This window comes from Coccinella septempunctata, chromosome 3 (genome assembly GCF_907165205.1).
Source record: "Coccinella septempunctata chromosome 3, icCocSept1.1, whole genome shotgun sequence".
In the NCBI taxonomy this organism is placed as follows: Eukaryota; Metazoa; Arthropoda; class Insecta; order Coleoptera; family Coccinellidae; genus Coccinella; species Coccinella septempunctata.
This window is the reverse complement of record NC_058191.1, coordinates 28,304,085-28,320,797: the sequence shown is the minus strand read 5'-3', so window position 1 is coordinate 28,320,797 and position 16,713 is coordinate 28,304,085. Positions and strand designations below refer to the sequence as shown.

At 33.6% G+C, this 16,713-nt stretch overlaps 1 protein-coding gene across 3 annotated transcripts in view; it reads right to left on the bottom strand.

The window, feature by feature from the left end:
* The window catches only part of LOC123308944 (protein PALS1), a 71,794-nt gene that overhangs the window by 33,179 nt on the left and 21,902 nt on the right, over positions 1 to 16,713 (bottom strand). For all 3 annotated transcript variants that reach the window (XM_044891774.1, XM_044891775.1, XM_044891776.1), the window contains 2 exons: positions 13,863 to 14,002; positions 11,260 to 11,744 (listed from right to left, as the gene is read on the bottom strand). In XM_044891774.1, the coding sequence (XP_044747709.1) occupies positions 11,260 to 11,744; positions 13,863 to 14,002 (625 nt within the window). The remainder of the gene's footprint in view (positions 1 to 11,259; positions 11,745 to 13,862; positions 14,003 to 16,713) is intronic.

Sequence of the window (16,713 nt, the reverse complement as noted above, 5' to 3'; positions counted from 1 at the left end):
GAGTTTATGCAGAGTTACTAAGACCTAAGAAAGGCACCCATCTAATTACCAGATGGCGTTCACGTATTTATCAGGTGCCCATAAGATTGGCCCCTTTCTTAGGCATTAGTTCTTGGTTACTTGGCATAAACTTACCAATTATTCTATCTTTTCAATGTTGATGAAAATGAAATGATTGAAATGGCTAGTGTTATGCACATGGATGGCATTTTGATCCAATAGCATTCTCACATATAAGGTACATCTTTTTTCTTTATTAGTTTCCGATTGATTTTTATTTTAGTTTTTCAGTTCAAAATCAGTGTTATCATTTGAAGTAATGAGCCTTTGGAATTCGGCATAAAAATCCCTGGAAATTTACTATGTTGATATTTTGGTATTGGCATTCGAAAAACGAAAACTATCTACTCGCTAGTGGCGCTTCCAGAGCCTGAGTTTGGAGGGGTACTGTTAAGTTTTAGGGGACTGACCCTTGCAATTACAGGGGATCATCACAAAAAAAAATTTAATTATTTGCTCGCTCGCATAGAATGTCTGCTCAATTTCATTTCTCTCAGTTTATGGTTCCCAAGAATCCCATCAATAAAACAAAAAACATGAAGTATCCATACGAAGGCGTAGAAGGGCCACATAATATTTTAAAAAAATTTTTCCTTAAATTCCGACTTTGAAGTCGGAATTTAGTTAAATTCCGAGTTCAAAGTCGGAATTTACTAAATTCCGACTTCAAACTCGGAATTTCATTCAGGTCCGAACTTCTACAGGGTGTTCTATGACGAAGTAGATTTGTTCCTGAATTACAGTATGCGTTTCTACAAATATTCAAATTCATATAAAACAAGGTGTTCCCACATTTATGATGAATGAATAATTATGTACACAGGGTGTACATTATTATTTGAGTTTTCTTCTATGAGAGGTCATAACATATGACAACCTTTTACAGACATGACATGAATATTTTTTTAGACATAACTGTTTTTTAGGTATATTCCGGATATTTTATGAATAAATTTCCTTCTCATATGTACTCGTGAGGCTCAATGTACAAGAAATCAGTACACCCCGAGGTACACCCGGTGTGCTTTGATGTTTCTTACATGAAGAGGTCATTACAACGGTGAGAAAACCTCAGATAGGCAGCTCTATGACGAATTGGTTCATTTCCAAATATGCTGAGATATTCAGGAGAGGATTCAGATTTCACAAAATAAACACGCGTGGTGCTTTAATAAATATTAAACTTGATGTATTTTATTGGAGAAAATTGTCATTAGGTCCATGTTTTTGAATAATTATGAAATTATGGTCGTAGACAGGTAGAGGTAAGGTTGGGCACAACCTCCCCCCACCCCAGTACTGAAATAGTAACCATAAAATAACATTGAGCTCCCAGGCCCCCACTCAGTATATGTACCTATATGGAGAAATAATCTATGTCGTCCTAGAACAACACCCTGTGCATCTAGCCTGTATCGGTTTCGAAGTAAATAAAATTCCGACTTTGAACTCGGAATTTTGTTAAATTCCGACTTTGAACTCGGAATTTTGTTAAATTCCGACATTGAACTCGGAATTTAACTAAATTCCGACTTCAAAGTCGGAATTTAAGGAAAAATATTTTTAAAATATTATGTGGCCCTTCTACGCCTTCGTATATCCACACTATTTTTTAACAACGAATCACCTCTTGAATTCATTTTTACCATGTATACACATTGAACGTAAGATTTTTCGAATATGAATGGAATATTTCATTCACTCATTTCCTATATAACTCCATGTAAACCAAGAAATGGTTCCCATGACTGAAAAGATGAAAGGTCTGAGAGCACTCTTATATACACGATCAACATTTTATAGCTTCGTCCCCGTTCTGAGAATAGTATGTGGGAAAGACGGATCATATTTGTGCGCGGTCTATTAGCTAAAGAATTCTATTGACCTATCTACCTGCTTGATCAACAAAGGGCCCCTACTGCATGTGGAATTCCAGCACCAATTGAAAGAATATGCTGACAGCGATTTTACTGAATTCCTGACGAAAATTGAAGAAGGTGGGTAGGGTAGAATTGAACCACTACTAGGAGGATGTTCATGAATGACTTCCGGAAGAAATTGTTGTAATTCTACTGAAAGTACATTTATGTACAGTGTACAATAGGGACCGGAGCCACCTAATGCTGCATATAGTAGCAGTTTGTACCCAATGTTTATTTTCAAACATACCAAATATACCACGAGAAAATATGAAGAATACTCTTATTTTACAAAACGTTCAAATATTCATTAGATAGCTTCCAACTCAGTTTCAAGAGTTGGGTTCTTTGAATTTTTGGTATTTTTATACTACGTAATGGTCATAATGAGAAAACTGGAAGACCTTGGGGATATCTTGTGTTCGAAAAAGATTAATCAAATAAATCAAAAACAATATTTCGAATTTCATTTCTTTGGATAAAACCGTTTGTTTGTGAGATGAAACTGAAAATAACATTTTGGTTTTTCAACAGCCTCTTTCTTTCAAACGAGCCGATTAGGATTAAATGGTAAAGAAAAAAGTGTTTCTTTTGACCTCAAAAGTCTACTGTTGAAATATTTGTATGAGTTAATTACTCACCCTGTATAAAAAACTTTTACTCTTATATTTTATTCGAAGCTTATCTTATTATGCTATGCTAGATTGAAGTGAAAGATGGATCTGATTATGAAGTTATTAACATGTGAAGATGCATCATTTTTTGTCAAAAGATCCTAAAAAGGTCTCTTTGATTTGTGGGGAGATAAGTCGATTTCCACTTCAGACCCAAAGTTCAAGTGCTTCAATATGCTGCACAAAAACAACCGAGGAACATTTTAATCTTATAGTTGACTGGCTTTACTGCACAGTCCGTTCAAGATGCTAGCCTTTTAAATCAGTAATCTATATCCTGATCTGATAATAGTGTTCCAATATGGTGATTAGCTAATCAAGGTAGTTTTTTCATAATATTTACGTTCTTCATGGCCAAGTTCAACATAATAATAACTAACGGATAAACCCCCCCAGCAGTTTAAATGTGCCGATTTAATGAGATTCATTGTTATTGAAGCGTTCGAATGGCAAAAAATTATGACTATATTATGGATAAGAATATATACATGTATAACAATTATTTTCCAATAAAAATTAAAGAACCGAGACATAAATCCTTACATAAATGAAGAAGTCAAGTTATTGGATCATGCAGGATTGACAAAAACAACAATATTTTGCAATTGTAGATATAGGCAGTAGTTAGACGTATAAATATGTTCATTCGTTACCCAAAACTAGGGTCCATTTTTTCATCAAACCCTTTGCATAATAACATGAATAACGACAATAACAATGGAAGCAATGCATTGAATATACAGGCGTTGGGCATAAAATTATTATTTATTAACCAATCACTCAAAATGAAAACAATCAAATCCGTCAATTGATTTTTAATAACCCTCACTTTCTGCCAATAAAATTGAGCGTTTTTCTTCAAACTTTTAGAAGCTCTTAGCCTCAACCCCATTCAATTGATTAAAAATCAGACTTCAGGTTTCAGCGTTTTCATTTTGAGTGAGTGGTTGAGAACCTATTAATTTATTCTTCTCCAAGAGACTTTTTGCTTTTGATAACAACAAAAACAGATTGCAGTAGAATTCTATTTTCTGTGAGCTTTCCAACTAGCTCAAACTGGTATATGTTTCCCTTTGAAAAACAGAAGTTGAATGGTGAAAAACACTCAATTTCATTGCTGGAAAATGAGAGTAATTAAAAACCAAGTTTCAGTGTTTTCATTTTGAGTTATTGGTTGAAGAAATATGAATTTTATTCTTAACTTATGCCCAGCCCTGTACATTACTCATTCCTAAATGAAGCATTGATAGTTCAATCAATGGATGAACTATATTAAATTTAACAATATGATGAGACTGTAATGGGTGGAGACTTTTTATTGAACAATACACAGGGTGTTTCCAAATTAGACGTGAACATTGGAGGAGGTGTTAGTATCACTCATTTGCTGTCGTTTGAGCCATATTTATTGATAACCAAAAATCAACAGTTTCCGGGATATTTGAGTTCTTGTGTTTTTCAAAAAATTTCTCACCTTACTTCATTTTCATCAATTTTTTCTACGTTGAACAAGTTTGATTATAATTTTGGATTATTTTCATCATAAAAAGATATGATACGTATGAAAAAAGCAAAACTATTATGTATTAGATATTGAAAAAGAATGAGTATGATTTAAAATTTGGTATATGAAGAAAAGAAAAATCAATTTCAATATCAACTTGCCTGCAACTACCGAATTCCACAATTCATGTATGAAAGAATTATTTTAAAAACTTGCCAAATTTCTTCTGTATTCCCTAAAAAAGTTTTCGTTAGAATGTAGGTATATACCAAATTTTAAATCATACTAATTCTTTTTCAAGATTTTATTGGTCAACGTAAAAAAAATTGACGAAAAATTAAGTAAGGTGAGAAATTTTTTGAAAAACACAAGAACTCAAATATTTGAAACTGTTGATTTTTGGTTATCGATAAATATGGCTCAAACGATAGCAAATGAGTGATACTAACACCTTCTCTAAGGTTCACCTCTAATTTGGAAACACCCTGTATAATTTACATCACTTAAATGTGAACGGGTATGAAAAAAGTTAAAAAATCATAAAAAAATTGTATGTAAGATACCTACATATCAAATATTGCATAAAAGATTAATATACCTGGAGGAGGTAGTCCATCATGTATCTTGAAAAGTTCTGGTACCTATTAGTCATATCGCTGAATATTCTTCCCAGAATTCTTTTGCCGGGAAACAAAATTGTAAATAAATAAAAATGTCGATTGTTGACTAATACCATAAATTATAAGAATATTCAACAATATGTTATAGCGAAGCATCTTGAAAATTTTATGCATTGATATATATTAAAAAAGAACTGAATCATCAGGAGTTTTTTGTTTGCCCCTTGAGAGAGTGAAGGGTCAAACCGATTGTGTTTTTATGCGATGAATAATATTTCGAAAAAAATTTCATAGACTATGTTGAACCCCCGGGCGTTCAATTCTCAATAGTATCAAACCATTCACTACACAATGCAAATGATGAACCGAAAAGATTGATATCTAAGCAAAGCAAAATCTCAGTTCCCTTTTTTCACACTAGTTGAAATATCCCACACTTTGGCGAATTCCAATATCGGATTGTGAAACTGATAGCCAGCTGCTTGAAACCCATCCTCCTCACCACAAGATATTGTTCGAACGGTGAATTTGATTTAGCCGCTCCTTGACAAGTGACAGTAAACCAAATATCCCAGAGAAATGAGGAATATTATACTCTTCTGAAGATGTCAAGTAAGATTTGAGACAAACCAGGTTGTAGGCGTTATGGAATTTCGACTTAAAATCTTGTCTGGTTTCTATCAGTTCTTGAGACTACCAGCCGTGTTTTCAAGGTGCGTCCATCCAAAATTTGTGGGGAAATTCTGTTTCGAATCATTCATCATTCTTACGGATATTAACACTTATAACCTGGTATCAGATTTGATAGAATAAAGGGATTTTTCCTCGAGCTTACCACACCTAACCATAGCATACCATAGTTAACTACTATTTCTTCGCCGAGTATTGAAAGTCAAAGTTTACCACACCAAGTAACCATTATCTGAGCTTTCGTTTGGTGTTAATTGGTGTGGTGTAAAATTTGACGTCATTTATAATTCTTCGGCGAAGAAATAGTAGTTAACTATGGTATGCTTTGATTATAGTTTGCCTAACGTAAATTCCTCAAACATAATTGAATTGTTAATTCTTCAGATCTTCATTATTAACTTTTCATTAGGACTAATAAGAATATATTCATAATGAAGCTAAGCGTACTATGCTATCGTTTATAATCATATTCTTCTGTTCATTGTCGTGGCATGAGTTGAACCAAGTGGATGTCAGGAGTACAGAGTACCGTTGCAGGTTAGAGGTCATGCTCTTAACTCTCCGTTACATGAAACAACTTTTGATCCATATTTGCAACTCAAAAAGCTAATACGATGGAAATTTAAAACCGTTTGAGAGTTCATATGGAAAATGAGTTATGAATATGTAATTCTTACCTTGATGGTTGAACTTCATATACAGAGCGCGGCATTTGAATTGAGACAGTAAATTATCTCAAAAACTAAATACCTACTTAAAAAAAATGTGTCAAAAAAAATTGTAAGGTATTAAGGGGGACAGTAAGTCAACATTTTGCTTTCAAGGCCAACTTGATTTTTTTGAATGATAAGGTATATTTTTAGTTCAGATTCTTATTCTCCATAAAAAAGCAGTAACTTCTGTTTGAAACCTTTTAGTCATCGGATTTCAAAATATTGAATTAAATTTGATTTAAACAGTTAGAAAAAAAATTAAATATAATAATACATAATTGTAATACGATAAAAAAGTTTCAGACAGAAATTACTCCTTACTTACAAGAATCTGCTCTAAAAAATATACCATTCCTATTAAAAATAAGCCGAGGTTGAGACAAAATATGTTCATATTATTTCCCCATTCCCCTAATTCCCCTAATAACTTTTATTTGAACCATTTTCTTCTAAAGTTCTTAAGATAATTTACTGTCTCAGGTTAAATACCGCACCTTGTAATTTTAGTGCAGATTTTTATTTGTCATAAAAAAGTATTATAGTAATTTTTGTTTGAACCTTTTTTCATCGAATTTTAATTATTATTTTTGTTTTTTCCCAACAATTCAATTAAAATTCAGTACAATATTTTGGAATCCGATGAAAAAAAGTTACTATTCTTATTACGAATAATAATCTGCAGTAAAAAATATGCGTTTCCATGTTCAAAATCAAGGTGATCTGAAATAACCGTGAAGTCAAGGTCAAGCTTAAAAAATATGTTCTTTCACTCTCTCCATTGATACCTAACAATTTCTAGTTGAAACATTTTTTTCGAAAGTACAGGGTGGGCAACATTCGACGGGATTGAATGGCAGCTCTCTAAACGTAAGAGCTAGGAAAAAATGAATATGTTTCGAAACCTGTGTATATATCTATATACAGGGTGTTTCCTAATTGAATGTCAATATTTATGGGGGTGATTTTTGGGCTCATTTTAAGAACATATGAACATATGTTCTAAACGACTTACCTTTTGAGATACAGAGTGGTAAAGTTTTCAAAAATGAATAAGACGCGAAGAACTGAATTTAAAGACTGATGAACTGTTACACGAAATAACCGCCTTGACAAAAGAAATATCAAATGCTTGGCCACAGTCCACTACGATAAGTAACAATTCTTTCTTACTTACATGCAAAATGTAATTTATTTCAATGCAGAGAAACGTTTTTTATTTTTATAAGCGAAAACCGTTCATCGGATTGAAAAAAATCAAGTGATCAACTTTGGTAAGAAAAGATTGAGAATTTCAAAAATAATTTTTATTTCAGTAAAAATCTGTGGCGTACCATCAATGTCTGCCAAAATAGGTAGGTCAAATTACGTACGAACGCCACTGGAGGAAATTTAAAAAAAAGGATACATTAAAAAATGCCTCTTGATTCATAGTACATGTATGTCAAGTTTCATTAAAATATCTGTGGTGGTATTGTAGATTTATTATTATCTGATATTATTCCTGACGATAAAGCACTTCGAACATTTAAAATGATTTTTTTTTTAATTATTTTCAATAAATTTTTTCTACTAGTAAAAGCCCTGTATTTCTTCTTTTTATAGATTTTCATATAAAATACGTCATGAAAAGCAGAAAGAGTTATCTGATACAAAGGATTTCGTTTTATTTCTCACTATTGATACAAATAACAACGATTTATTTATTTGAATGGATTTTTTCTCAAATGTACAAAAAGGCTGAATTTCTTCTTTTTACAGATAATTTTTACATGGAACCCGATTTGGACCGATCCAAAACAAGGTGCACTTTCAGAATCTGCAGAAATATACAGGGTGTCCCATTTAAATAAAAAAAAGTTTTTTCATTTCCGGTTAAACCGGAAGTATCTCATTAATGAAAATATGCTCATCAGATGCATTGTGGTCCATTTCACTCAGCTGCCAAATTTCAAAAATATCGCCCGTTTTGATTCAAAGATATTAATTTGGTGCCAAACTTTATCCCAAGCCTGTATATGTACGTAGTAGTGATAAACTTTGTTATTTCAAATGGATCAACTGTTTATTTTTGCCTCTTGAAATCCTCTAGAAATATTGATTATTTATGTAATGTTACCTACAACTGAATGCCATACTTTCGGAATTAAAGCCCATTTCCGAAGTTAAAATTTCCTAATTTTCCTACTTCTCAAATGTGGACATACCTCTAACATGAAACAAATACTCACAGATGACTCAAAATGAAAGAGTTTATTCAATCATAGCCATCAAAATTTATTATTTTAAATTCGGCGGAGATAATGTAAATGTAGCTATAGATAATTCCGAAATCTGCAAAATTCCTAAAACACCAAAATCAAATTTAAAATTATTTATGGACCCCTTTTCTCATTAGTTGTCGAACACGTAGAAGATTCGTCTCAAAATTCAGTTAGAAAAAAACACCCTTCGAAACATTCGAATTTGTTGAATCTTGTGACGTAGAATGCCTTTACTAGATTTCAGTAATTTTTGTTAATTCGATAACATTGGAACCAATCAAGAAGAATTCTATATCCACATATCACAAAAAATAGTAATAAAAGAATGAGGATCATAGAGTTGGTAATAAAGGAGGTGGTAAAAAGCTCTAGAAGAGCCCGTAGGGCTCTGAGGGATTGTGTTATATAAGGATGACATATATTTTGAAAAGGTTGTTCCATTTCGTCAACTTCAATAATATAAAGTCGTTATCGGGAATTTGGACTCTTTATTACACTCTCAACAATGCCCTTCTTCATGGGCTACAATGTTCACAATTAAACATAATGAATATAATAATAGTACTTGATTTACCTAGTTAAGATAATGAACATTTGTCAATTGCAATAGGGCCGATCAGGTTTATGCAGATCATATTTGGATAAAAAACTTAATTTTCCTGAACAACGACGTAGTAAACAAATCGTATCCACAACAAATCTTCCTACATGCAATTACATATCAATATTTGAAAGAACGTTTAAGACAACATAAAAGTGATTATAAAAATGTAACTCACACTAATAAAACGGCATTAACCGCTCATTCATTCAGCAGTGGTCATACATTTTATTTTGAGAGAGTGTCAATTGTAGATTTCGAACAAAATTATTACAAAAGAAATATAAGTGAAATGCTATTTATCAAAATGAATGATAGTGTTAACTTCAGAGAGGATGTACAAGGTCTAAGTGTTATTTATAACCAATTGTTGATGTCTTGAGATTTGTAATGTTTTGTTTTCTTTTGTTCAAATGTTGTTTACCATTTACTACGAGTGATGAAGAAACAAGGAATACTTCTGTGTCCCTGACACTTCATGACATTGCACAATATGTAATTGCAGGTAGGAAGATTTGTTGTGGATACGATCTGTTTACTACGTCGTTGTTCAAGAAAATTAAGTTGGTTTTTTATCCAAATATGATCTGCATAACACCGATCGGCCCTATTGCAATTGACAAATGTTCATTAGAGTAACATCTTAACTAGGTAAATAAAGTACTGTTATTGTATTCATTATGTTTAATTGTGAACATTGTAGCCCATGAAGAAGGAAAGTAGCTTGCCGAAAAGTCGGCATTGTTGAGAGTGTAATAAAGAGTAAAAATTCCCGATTACGACTTTATATATATTTCGAAATTTAGGAAAACAGCTAAACCACGAGGGCCGCTGGCCCGTGTAACATCCGAGGTGAACCGTGAGGGTCGCAGGCCCGAGCCACGTGCGAGGGAACCACGAGAGATGCAGGCCAGATCCACATCTGAAGCCTACAGACGAGCAACCTAGTTGACAACTTAGTTGTCAACACGACGTGTTGACAACCAAGTTGAACGTCTATGGGCCGGTTGGTGGTTGATATTCCTTCAACTTCGTATGGTTTACAACCTCGTTGACAACATAGTTGTCAACTAAGTTGCTCGTCTGTGGGTCGCTTTAGGCGAACCACAAACGCGCAGGCGCCTCAAGGAGGGCCGCAGACCCGAGCCAAGTCTGAGGCGAAACACACCGAGCCACATCCGATGCAGTGTTGCCAGGTGTAACATAATTATCAGATTGTAACATAATTTTTCGGAAAAATAGAGTTGACCAATAAAGTGTAACATAATCGATAATTGTAACATAATTTAGAGAGAGTTGAATATATTGAAAATATTTGTCATATTTTCTGTTTATCAGAACTTCGGCAACAGATATCAGTCACTTCGGCTATTGAAATTATTTTACATCTAAGGGAATTCTCCATTGCCGGGGAATCCCAGAATTGATTGAAATACTTAACGTCAAAAATCGAACCTCCAAGTTTACTTATTTCGGCGCTGTGCGCTGCCACACCTACGGAATTTTGAGTAGATCTACGGAATTCAGACGGTACCTACGGAATCTCCTATTTTAATCGATATTCTGCGGAATCATTATGAAATTATTTTAAGATTGTATTCCTCTCTTTATTGCTGTCAAGTCTTCGAAAATATGAAATTTATTTATCTTTTGTGTTACCCATCAGCAGGTAGTTGGAATTTTTCACAGTTTCGCCGAGTGGGCTGTGTCATAAAAACCATCTACTAATAATGTACGCCCTTTCTACATCACTTGATTTTTTCTATTAAATTTGAGGCGTATGTTATTTTCGTCCTTTTTATCATGGTAATAGGGTTTAATTTCGAAAAACATAGTTTCGGTGTACTTGCGCATTTATTGAACTTTGAAGAAAATTGCATTGTTCATGGACTAGATAGAGACATCTCTGATCATTCACATAAAAATCTATAACAACATTTTTCACTTCATCATGTTAATGAAAGGTATTTGCCAGATCTGAGATAAATCCCCTTTCTGCCATCTATTGTAACATAATTTTCAGGAAAATCTGATAATTTTGGCAACCTGGTTCCATAATTTCATTTCAGTTATCTGGTAACACTGATCCGATGCGAACCGCGAAGGACGCATGCTCGAACCACAGCCAAGGCGTATCTGCGGGCTTACTAGTTAATAATATTTCAATAATGAACAAATTTCAGCATTAGAAGAAAAAATTCAAACTACCTAACTTACCTCAATTCTCCGTCGATTCCTAGTTTATTATTGTTGTTATTGCTTTCGATAATAGCTGTAGTTTTCAGTTTGTTATCATCTGCTCCTAACAGCAACTCCGTACGTCCATTCTGAAAAGGTGAGGAGACCCTCCTGTCCTGCAGCCGAAGTCCTTCCGGCTGTTGTTGCTGCTGCGCAAGATCCGAAGATTCGGGTTGACTATCACTGAAATTCAACACTCGCACGTCGTTCGGCACTTGTTTCGCACAATTGTTCGATTTAAGATCACTTGGTTCTTCGGCACTGCTGTTGGGAAGCTGATTGGAGGAGTTGAGTGACACTTCTTTCGTTTCAGCAGTATTGGTGGCAATAACGCCGCCTACCGACTTGTTTGCGGTGGAGTTGTTGTTTGTATTTTCTGTGGATGTCAATGATGTAACGTAAATTGGGGTGTTCTGGATGAAGCCGTTGAGGTCCTCGCTTGTTGAGTTTGCTTGCTGATTCAACTGCAACAGAAAAATTATGTTTTTATTCGAAGTAAAATTAGTGGAGGTAAAAATTCAATGGTAATGATGTTGGTTTAATTGGAAAATATATCTCATACCAATGAAATGTGAGATATTTTATTCAGGCACCAACGGTGGTCCTAAAAAAATAAAATAGACAATTGACAACCAAATCTGGAATCCGAATCGAACTAGCCACAGGCCACAATTAAGTGCCAACGGAAAGACCATACAATCCCAGGAGAAGGCGGAAGAGTTGATGCTGACCAAGGTATCGGTCTTCTTTGATTTCATTATATCAACACAACTACCACCAACAGCTCAGGATTGACGGATCTTAATTTAATGCTAGTTGGAGCTTGAAAGTATTCATAATATCTGAGCTCCATCTAGCAGGAAACGAGAAACAAGTAAATTACCTCCCCATGACCTCGCAACAAAGATGGTGGCGGGCATAGATTATTTTCTCAATGTTATTTGATCAATGTTACACAGAAAAGTACCTACCATCTTCGCAGAAAATAATCTAGAGTTATTATATTACAAGTTTTGAACAATTGATGCTTAGCCCTATTATGCGAAATTTTAGTCTCTTTTTTCTGCACTAGTTACGGAGCTACAGGGTGTAAAAACTTTTTCCTTTTTGAATGGAGGGTTGCATCGACGAAGGAGGAAGGCAATTTCAGGATCTTTTATAAAAAATCGAAATTACAAATTATACAAATCGAAATCAAAATCAATATGTAGGTTACTTAACCTGACGCTTTTTATTCGGTTTTTTCAACCTTTCGTTTAGCAGAAATTTTATAGAAATTGGTCAGAGATTCGAAAAAATTTCATGGGTCTGAAAATTTGTGAACAAAACAAGGAAGTTTTGGAATATACCTGCTTCCAGTAGCTCACGTCAAAAATATGGGGGATATACGGGGGGAACGACCCCTGAAAAATCATCACCCTAAGAATTTTCAATATTATTTGGCATGTCCGATCATTTAGAACCTTTAGGTCAATGCATGTTTCAAATTTGAACCAAATATATCAGAAACTGCGAAAACTATAAAGAAAAACCTAAAAAATCTCACATAAGATTCTGATAGGGGTAGGAGGTTGAACCAAATCTCAGCAGAGTGAGAAAGGGGGTTAAAAAATCACAAAAACGCCTCACGTAATTTATGAACGCCCCTAACTTTTGTGAGAATTTGCATAGTTTATACTGTAATATTGCTGTTCTAATCATGTTTTGTTCATTATAATTTTGGCCTGTTTCCTTCTTTTTGTGCATTATTGTATTTCAATGATTTGGGAAATGCAAATCTTATTCTATTCTACGAAGTATTTAACTATTACAAAAATAAAGAGATAATTTGCTTATGTTTGAAAACTGAATTGATTGTATACAGGGTGAGTCTTTGACTCGTACAAATATTTTAACAGTAGATATTGAGTAAAAAAAATATTTTTATCCCTCAATATTTTTTTCAAATCGGCACGGTTTAAGAGATACAGGCTGTTGAAAAACCATAAAAGAAAGTTATTTTTAGTTCTATCTCACAAACGGTTTTATCGAATGAAATTAATTTCGGAATATAGTTTTTCATTTATTTGATGAATCTCTTTCGAACACAAGTTTCTCGTTTTCTCATTATGACCATTACGTACCATAAAAATACCAAAAATTCAAAGAACCCAACTGTTGAAACTAAGTTGGACGTTTTATAAAATAAAAGTATGCTTCATATTTTCTCGTATATGCGTATATGCGCCGTTTTCGAGTAATTTGATATTCGAAAATTAAAAAGTATCTATGAAATTCGAAAAATTGGGTTCTTACTTTGGCTGAATACAACTCTGTTTAAAAGATCCACAGATGTGTACTGTCACAGATTTAGCTAGTTATTCTGAAGGTAATTGTGTTTTTCCAGGGGTGGCGCAGCTCATTATGAAAACTTAAAATGGCTATATCTTTTTATTATGGCCAAATAGAAGGAAATGGTAAAGGAAAAACGTGTTTCTTTTGACCTCAAGAATCTACTGTTGAAATATTTATACGAGTCGGAGACTTACATTGTATATGTATTGATGGTTGATCTTTTAAAAAAATTATTTTTTTTTTGTTACCTCTTTCGAAAGTTTCGTCATGTCCACAGGCGTGATACGTTTGAGAGCGGATAGCCTCTGCAGACGTTCTCTGGCTTGCTGTTCGACCGCAATGACGAAAGCATCTTGAACGTTGCTCGAGCACAAGTCTAGGTCCAAAGCTGTAAAACAACATTTTACTTTATAACAAAACGATTCACGTTGTGCTTTACTATGAATGATTCTATATCAACTTAAAATCCTCATAAAAACTTCAATCAAATAGCCACAGAATATATGAGAGCTAAATACAGGGTGTGTCATAAAAGGATATATGTCATAAATAGAATTAGAACTAGATTCCCAGTATTTTCGACGACAAAAGGAAAAACTAGAATATAAGAGATTCAAACTGCCTTTACTGGAAAGCTTATTGAGGTAAAGTCATGTAATAAATAGTTTTCTATTGTGAAAAATGCAAAACCTCTAGAATATTAAGAGTTCAATAATATCGCAGACAAGGTTTTTCGTAGGTACGCTTTTTCCGTAATTGTCAGAATGAAGTCAAAAGCTGATCGATTTTCGTGCTAAATGTTAGGTATCGAATTTTCTCCATCAGTTTCTTGAAATCAACATGACTCAAAAATAAAATCACAGGCTGAATTATAATTTCTTTTCAAGTTTGATGCGATAGGTGTCAATGACGGTAATAATAAATCATGAAGTGTTGCGATGTGATCCTCAGAACAACTTTTAATTTTTATCCATTAGCAGAGAACAAGTCGAAATACATTTATACCAAATCATATTTCGCCATAATTAATCCTTAAACTAATCAGGCCAGATATAATTGTGTACTCGATACTGATTGTGATCATGGGTCGATGTTTCCATTCAAGAATGGCGCAAGAAAAAGGGTTCGACTCTTTGACTGCTACAGTTATGTATTCTGTTCTTACGACTTCAGAACAGTCGATTCTACTCTGGGTCAGCGACCGCCTTCATGTGCTCTGGATCTCTTGTGCATATGGTAACTATGTTTAAGAGTACATTAATTGTTTTTACTAATAACTTATCCTGAAACATCCTGGTATACTCTGGTATAAAGATTCAATTATTTTTCTCATCGAGTTATTGGTGTCGTAGGATCATGAAGCAATTGTTACATTTAATTAACTAAATTTATTTTTTTATTGTAGAAGAATTTTCATATACCTATATCACTAAACGAAGATGCGTTATTTCATATAATGTGCTTATTAACTAAGTACCAATTCAGTGAGTTTCAAAAAGTTTTGCTCTATTTGAGAATCTTTTTTATTTCTGATAAAAATTGCATTCCAGCTGATAGATTTTTAGACCAAGTAGTGGAATAACAAAAGATGTGAATTTCGGGTGGGAGAACCTTTTATTGGACAATATCATGAAAGCAACTGTTTGGAGTTGGAATTAAAAACGATCTATCTAAACAAAAAATTCTGTTCATAGTTGTAGCTTCAAATATTACTATAACAATATTTTTCAGCTACAATTGGTCAAATTTAATATTTCACTGAAATACATATAAAGGTTTGCTGAAAATAGTTTTTTGGAGAACGTTTTTTGAAAGTCATTGCATTGGTGTGCATCTAGAATACTGAAAGGTTCGAAAGTTTTTTATTTCCATCCTAAAATTATGGTTCTCTCTTTAACCATTGAGTATTAAACCCATAATACTCAATGCTTTAACGTAAGAGAGTAAAGCTAAAACATACTGGCAGGTCATACTCAACCCTCCAGTTCTTGCAATGTGCGAAAAATTTATCATCCACTGGTCATAACAATTAGTTGATAATAATAAATTCGCATATGCCAACCACGTGTTGTGAATGGAATATGACTTATTTTTCCCGTTTGCGGGAACATTTTTGTCATCTTCACTGGAAAAGTTATGTCTTTGGATAATGCTTTTTTATAAACCAGGTAAATGCACTCACTAATTTATTGCACTTGGAACTTGGATTACACTTTGCCATTAAATTGAATGTCCTCTAGTTAGTTAGTAGAGTAGTTAGACTGAGACACTGAGAGCGACAGGTGCCACATTCATTTCACAATACTTTGTGGGGCTAAAGCGTCTAATGTATAGTTCGGGTAAAATCGCATGTCCTTTGAAATTAATACAATTCATTTATTTAGTAAATATTGTGTCTGTAAGTATCCAATGACAAAAACGGTCATCTTGCATTGTCTTTGTTTCGAATAACGACTTGTTTCGGAGTTTTTTCAATACAAATCCAGTAATAAGTCCAAAACAAATACATACAAATATCACAAGCCATTGTATCCCACCAATTTGGTTTGTAATATTTGGCTCGATTCTTTTTCACTCGATAATGGAGTTGTATTGAAAAAATCATGCATTTTTATATGAAATTGATCTTGATGTAGAACTTTCCTAAATGCGAAAAATTTAATACATTTTCAATTGTGGTACTTGAGAGTAGACAGATAAATTATAACCCTCGTATTTTTTCGAAATTTCATGCACAAAATTGTAACACCCAATAGTTTAAGAGTTTTCTGAACCTATGTTCTGACAAAGAGTAACATCTCTGGTTGTTACTCTTTGGTTGTTGTTGCTCTTTGGTTCTGACATAGGTTAATTCAAATTCTTCTTTTCAGAATCTACTGAGCTGACACAGTTTCCAATTTTTCCATTTCGATCGATCTCTGTGTGAATAAACAAAGCTGACTTTGCGTAGACTGAGATAACGGCCAATTAAGAAATGTCTTGCCCATAAACTTGTGCAAGAACAGATCCAAAATACGGATTCACTTCCGTGTAGTATAACTATTTGCATCGATTCAAATTCTCGCATGCATCAAGATCTTTCTTGGGTCATTCGGATAC